The sequence below is a fragment of the Protopterus annectens genome, chromosome 6.part0 (assembly GCF_019279795.1).
Source record: "Protopterus annectens isolate FY-2018-M chromosome 6.part0, PAN1.0, whole genome shotgun sequence".
In the NCBI taxonomy this organism is placed as follows: Eukaryota; Metazoa; Chordata; order Ceratodontiformes; family Protopteridae; genus Protopterus; species Protopterus annectens.
The window spans coordinates 956,712,916-956,719,991 of record NC_056737.1 but is presented as its reverse complement, the minus strand read 5'-3'; the positions used below and the strand labels follow the sequence as shown (position 1 = coordinate 956,719,991).

At 36.0% G+C, this 7,076-nt stretch overlaps 1 protein-coding gene across 1 annotated transcript; it reads left to right on the top strand.

The window, feature by feature from the left end:
- Positions 1 to 5,004: 5,004 nt before the first annotated feature.
- LOC122803920 (dynein heavy chain-like) lies at positions 5,005 to 6,213 on the top strand. The gene has a single exon (XM_044073599.1). It carries the CDS (start codon positions 5,005 to 5,007, stop codon positions 6,211 to 6,213), a length of 1,209 nt encoding a protein of 402 aa, XP_043929534.1.
- Positions 6,214 to 7,076: the final 863 nt, after the last annotated feature.

Here is a 7,076-nt window from a genome sequence, read left to right as displayed (position 1 = left end):
ACGTTTTTTCAATATAGGTTTTATGGATGCTCTCTCGTTAAGCCCCTTACCTCTATCAGCCCTTAACATTATAATCCATGCATTCTCTCTGGATTCAGTATGGTTCCTGATGTCTGGGACTATAACTTCAAGGGCTCGAAAGAGGAAGGTGTGACTTGTATATTTCTGTTTAACATGTTTAGCTAATGCATTGTTTTCTAGTTGTTTCTTAATATGGTATACATGTTCGCGTATTCTATCTCTAAAAATCCTATTTGTCTTTCCAACATAGAAAGAGGTACATTGCTGGCACACAGCTAAATAAATCACATTAAACATCATACAATCTGCTTTGGCTGAAGTTCTAAAATTTCTGCCTAAGTCTGGGTGGAAAAAAGTATCCCTGGTGTCTATATACTGACAGAAATTACAGCGTCCACATGGCTTAGTGTGTAAATCATCATCATGTACTTCCTTATTCTTAGGATGACAGAGAATTCTCTTCAGATTCTTCCTATTATGATATAGGAAATAGGGTCTTTCACCTACTACCTCTCTTATGTCTTCATCTGTCTGTAATATTGACCAATTCTTAGAAATTATATTACTCAGTTCTACTCTATCACTGGTGTAAAAAGTAGAGATCTTAACTATAGATGGTTTTTTATATAGAGTTTCCCTGTGGACCAAAATATGGTGCAGCTATACCTTCCCTGTGTCTAGTTGCTACTGCCAGTTGCTCATCTATCTCTTCTTCTTTATAGCCTCTATCTATCAATTTCTGCCTTAAACTGGCAAGCTCATTTGTAAATCCTACTTCTGTTGGATTCAGCCTAGAGGCTCTCATTCCTTGACCCCTGATAATATTTCTGAACACAAAACTGGGATGCATACTTGATCTTATTAGTAAACTATTCCGATAGCAGGGCTTACGATATACTCCAGTGTTAAAGGAGTAAATCAGATAATCTTTCAATATACAAATCCAAGTAGTCTATTCTAAACCTGGAGCTCTGAATGGTAAATTTAAGATAATCAGTAAGATCATTTATTTTCCTATAGAATACATCTAATTCCTTTTCATTGCCATGCCACAGAATAAAAAGGTCATCTACAAACCTTTGATAGAACATAACATGTTCTCTAAATCCATCTGTCCTAAATAAAGTAGTCTCTTCCCGATAAGCTAAGAATATATTAGCATATGTGGTGCCCATTGCCACCCCAGCTTGTTGCCTATAGATAGTGTCCTGGAATATAAAGAGGTTGTTCTCCAATATCAGCTCAAGGAAGTATGCTATTAGATCTATTTGCACTATAGTAAAATCACTGTAATTCTTCAAATATTCAGTGATGTATTCTATCCCTAGACTATTCGGAATAATTGTAAACAAAGACTGTATATCAAGCGTGACCAGTATTGTATTTTCTATATTTGTGGCCTTATTTAAACAGTCATATAGTTGGAGCAAAAATGATTTAGTATCTTTTAGAACATGTACACTTTTCTCCAGTAGAGGCCTCAAGTGTTTTTCCACATATACTGAGAGATGTTCTGTTATCCATCCACCTCCAGAGACTATAGGTCTCATAGGTGCGATATTCAAATCCTTGTGGATTTTAGGAAGGCCGTGAATTTGTGGTATAAGGGGCTCCCTAATTGTAAGGTATTCATAGACGTCTTTCGTTATCAATCCACTGTGATAAATATCCATCAAACTACTTGCAACATACAGAATGACGGAATCTACTTCTTGTTTAGAAATAGTCTTATAGAATTTATCATTCAAAAGTTTTTCTAAAGAGATGATGTAGGTTTAGAATAGACTACTTGGATTTGTATATTGAAAGATTATCTGATGGTTCCTTTAACACTGGAGTATATCGTAAGCCCTGCTATCGGAATAGTTTACTAATAAGATCAAGTATGCATCCCAGTTTTGTGTTCAGAAATATTATCAGGGGTCAAGGAATGAGAGCCTCTAGGCTGAATCCAACAGAAGTAGGATTTACAAATGAGCTTGCCAGTTTAAGGCAGAAATTGATAGATAGAGGCTATAAAGAAGAAGAGATAGATGAGCAACTGGCAGTAGCAACTAGACACAGGGAAGGTATAGCTGCACCATATTTTGGTCCGAGTACAGACACACACAGGAAAACCATCTATAGTTAAGATCTCTACTTTTTACACCAGTGATAGAGTAGAACTGAGTAATATAATTTCTAAGAATTGGTCAATATTACAGACAGATGAAGACATAAGAGAGGTAGTAGGTGAAAGACCCTATTTCCTATATCATAATAGGAAGAATCTGAAGAGAATTCTCTGTCATCCTAAGAATAAGGAAGTACATGATGATGATTTACACACTAAGCCATGTGGACGCTGTAATTTCTGTCAGTATATAGACACCATTTTCCACCCAGACTTAGGCAGAAATTTTAGAACTTCAGCCAAAGCAGATTGTATGATGTTTAATGTGATTTATTTAGCTGTGTGCCAGCAATGTACCTCTTTCTATGTTGGAAAGACAAATAGGATTTTTAGAGATAGAATACCACATTAAGAAACAACTAGAAAACAATGCATTAGCTAAACATGTTAAACAGAAAGATGTAAGTCACACCTTCCTCTTTTGAGCCCTTGAAGTTATAGTCCCCAGTGTACGTAGAGGAGACATCAGGAACCATACTGAATCCAGAGAGAATGCATGGATTATAGCGTTAAGGGCTGATAGAGGTAAGGGGCTTAATGAGAGAGCATCCATAAAACCTATATTGAAAAAACGTTGTAACATTAAATGACTATAAAATGTGTATGTGCACATAGATGCATATGTATGTTTTTTTTATATACTGTATACATATATATTTTAGTTTGTATACATATTGTACATATAGGTTGTTATGTTAGTTTTATTAACACAAGCACTTTTATTAACACAAGCACTTTTACCTTGTAGTAGTATGCAGTAGTAAGTCACTAATATGAGATGTCTCTTTAAGGATTTATTTAATTGACCATGAAGTTTGATTGGGTAAAATGTTTTTTGAATCTAGCTCTATATATGTATGTTATAATAATGGTTTTATAAGGATCTGAAGAAGCTATACTAGCGAAAGCACGCTTATCCTGTTTTATTGGTTTTATTGAGAATAAACGTGGATTTTATTGGGACATTCCTGCTTTGACTCCGTTTTTACCACATTGAACTTGTTTAAACCAGTACTTACTTTAATGTAATTTGGTAGTCTGTTCCATGCATCAGCTAGTCTCTCAGACAACCAATTAGTGCACTTCTGATTCCTATAGAATCTTCTATATAGGTTGTCTGATGATTCTCTAGTACTTTTTGATAACCCCAAACATTCCCAGAGGTAGTTGTCCCTAAATGCCCTATATACCTAAATAAGATCTCCTTTTAGATATCTGTAAGAGACACTGTACAAGTTCAGATATGTTAGTCTTTCATAATAACTTATATTTTCACATCCATAGATGCCCTTGGTATATTTCTGCTGTACCCTTTCCAGTTTACTCATGCTTGTTTTCATTTTGGTTTCCATATTGTTATTCCATACTCAAGTCTGGGTCTAATGTAACTAACAAACAATGACTTCATTTTTTTTTATTTCCTAGTCTTTAAAAATCTTTTTATACAACCTAAGTTGTATAACTATCATTAACGAATTTGTTGATATTATTAGAAAACGTCATAGTTGAATCTACCCATGTACCCAGGTCCTTAAATGAGGCTACAGTTTCAATCACTGTGTGATGTATTAAATATTCACCTTTCAATTTATGTCTACCAAATCTCATATGCTTAGTTTTTGATGTATTTATCAGCATATTATTCTCCTGTGCCCAAATGGTCAATTCAGTCAAGTTATTTTGCAGACATGCCTTATCTGTAATCAGTTTATCCAATTTCAGTCATCTGCATATAGACTGTAGAACACCTCAGATGAAAAAGTTAGGTCTGAAAGATACAATCTAAACAAGTAGGGGCCTAGGACAGAGCCCTGTGGGACACCCTGACTGCAACCAAGGATTTTGCTTGTCCAGTTGCTGCATGATACTTATCATGTTCTATTTGTAAGCCATGCAGCTATCTATCTTATCAAGAGCACATCAGTACCTAGTTGTACAAATTTATTGATCAGTGTTATGTGTTTGACCCTGTCAAATGATGAAGTTAAATTTATATAAATTACATCACAGCATAATTTTTCATTCATAGCTGTTATTATATTGTTATAGAACATCATGTTACAGGTGGTAATAGATCTGTTTTCAACATATGCATGCTAATATATGGTTTCAAGACCCAACCTATCCAGTTCTGACAATAACTTATCCAATATTACCTTCTCCATTATTTTTCCACAGCATGAAAGTAGACTTAAGGGTCTATATGACTCTGGGTTTGTCCTACTCCCCTTTCTCTTAAATACAGGTTTAATAAGAGCATGTCTCCAATCTTGAGGAATCTCCCCATATTTATATGACCTAGTGAATAATAGATATAATGGTATTGTAAGCTATTGCTGAAGTATTCTCAGGTCATTGTTATTAATTTCGTCTCCTCCCTGTGCTTTCTTTGGATCCAGTTTGCATAGTTCTTTTTCAATATAATCTGATTTGATTCCAGTATCTGGGATTACTTTGATGTCACTCAGACAACGTATTACCCCTTTTGGGGAGCCAAACTGTTTTGCATAAGATTTTGTAAATATATCTATAATCTGTTGTGTCTGAAAGTAAATTTTAGAATTTGCACACAATTTATCAATTTGTGTGTCTTTACTCCTTCCACATTTTATATAGCTAGATAGATGGATAGTTAATTAAAATAATTTAAATAGAATACAGAATCTAAATTGACCAGTCAAATTTCAAAAAATGTTTTTTTGAGTTCCCATTTAAACTGTTAAGTGCATAATAACAGTCTTTGGAACAACTAAACTAAAGGTATGAAAATCAGATTTCATACTAAGTCTAAGGCTGTGGTATCACAGAATATGGTTCATATCCTGAAGTACAGTGCTGTGGTATCACAGAGTATGTTTCATATCCTGAAGTACAGTGCTGTGGTATCACAGAGTATGGTTGATATCCTGAAGTACAGTGCTGTGGTATCACAAAGTATGTTTCATATCCTGAAGTACAGTGCTGTGGTATCACAGAGTATGTTTCACATCCTGAAGTACAGTGCTGTGGTATCACAGAGTATGTTTCATATCCTGAAGTACAGTGCTGTTGTATCACAGAGTATGTTTCATATCCTGAAGTACAGTGCTGTGGTATCACAGAGTTTGTTTCATATCCTGAAGTACAGTGCTGTGGTATCACAAAGTATGGTTCATATCCTGAAGTACAGTGCTGTGGTATCACAGAGTATGGTTCATATCCTGAAGTACAGTGCTGTGGTATCACAAAGTATGTTTCACATCCTGAAGTACAGTGCTGTGGTATCACAGAGTATGTTTCATATCCTGAAGTACAGTGCTGTGGTATCACAAAGTATGTTTCAAATCCTGAAGTACAGTGCTGTGGTATCACAGAGTATGTTTCATATCCTGAAGTACAGTGCTGTTGTATCACAGAGTATGTTTCACATCCTGAAGTACAGTGCTGTGGTATCACAGAGTATGTTTCACATCCTGAAGTACAGTGCTGCGGTATCACAGAGTATGTTTCATATCCTGAAGTACAGTGCTGTGGTATCACAAAGTATGTTTCATATCCTGAAGTATAGTGCTGTGGTATCACAGAGTATGTTTCATATCCTGAAGTACAGTGCTGTTGTATCACAGAGTATGTTTCACATCCTGAAGTACAGTGCTGTGGTATCACAGAGTATGGTTCATATCCTGAAGTACAGTGCTGTGGTATCACAGAGTATGTTTCACATCCTGAAGTACAGTGCTGTGGTATCACAGAGTATGTTTCATATCCTGAAGTACAGTGCTGTGGTATCACAAAGTATGTTTCATATCCTGAAGTACAGTGCTGTTGTATCACAGAGTATGTTTCATATCCTGAAGTACAGTGCTGTGGTATCACAGAGTGTGTTTCATATCCTGAAGTACAGTGCTGTGGTATCACAGAGTATGTTTCATATCCTGAAGTACAGTGCTGTTGTATCACAGAGTATGTTTCACATCCTGAAGTACAGTGCTCTTAAACTTTTTATACATATATCACATGATGGAGGGGCGTGCAGGTGAAGTCACCATGCAAAAATCCATGTCATCATCATGACTTTTAAGTAATTGCTTGTCATTTACAGTTTAGATTTGTAGTTGCAGGAGTATGGGTCTTGAATTTCTGAAATGGAACAGTTTTCTTGTGTTCCCTCACTGCAAAGGACCGGCTAAGCATAATATAAGCCCTACTAGCTTCTTGATCTGCCATGTGTTGCTCAGCATGCAAAGATGTAATGGAGGCTAGAAGTCCCACATTTCTGAGACAGAATGTTGTGGTTTCCTTCATCTCAGTCTCTTATATGGGTGACTGGTGGGCTTCCACTAGCACAGAACATGCCTCTTCAGCTTAATTTAGCTTTTCTGTAGCTGCGCCTCCAAGGTTCCAAATCTGATTTCTGAACCCAAGCGGCAGACATTAAAATGGTTTTCTTACTCATTATTCTATGCAATGGCCAGTATATGCCTCTTAGGGTTAATTGGGAGTTGAAAGTATCTCCTATTCTTGATTTTTATGTTTGAGCAGTTTTCAAACTGTATTTTTTATAAAACCCAACAGAATAAAAGAAAGATTTTTGGTGGGGGTGGGAGCAAAATATTGTTCATACTGAGCTACTGAAAGACTCTCCACAAAACCTTCATAAGCCATGTTCAGAAATGTGACTATGCTGATAGAACACAGCTGCATTTAAGTTTATGGGGGAAATTTAATAATGCCTACACATTTTTTGTTCAGTATAGGCATCTCACTGTGCTGTTAACATAGTTGCAAACATTTTTAGATTCAGTAAGCACAGCGCATTAGTGTGCCAACACAAAAACTTCCATGGCATAGAAATCACCTCATGAGCAGGTTAATCTCATGCAATGAGGCAGGTAGATCAATC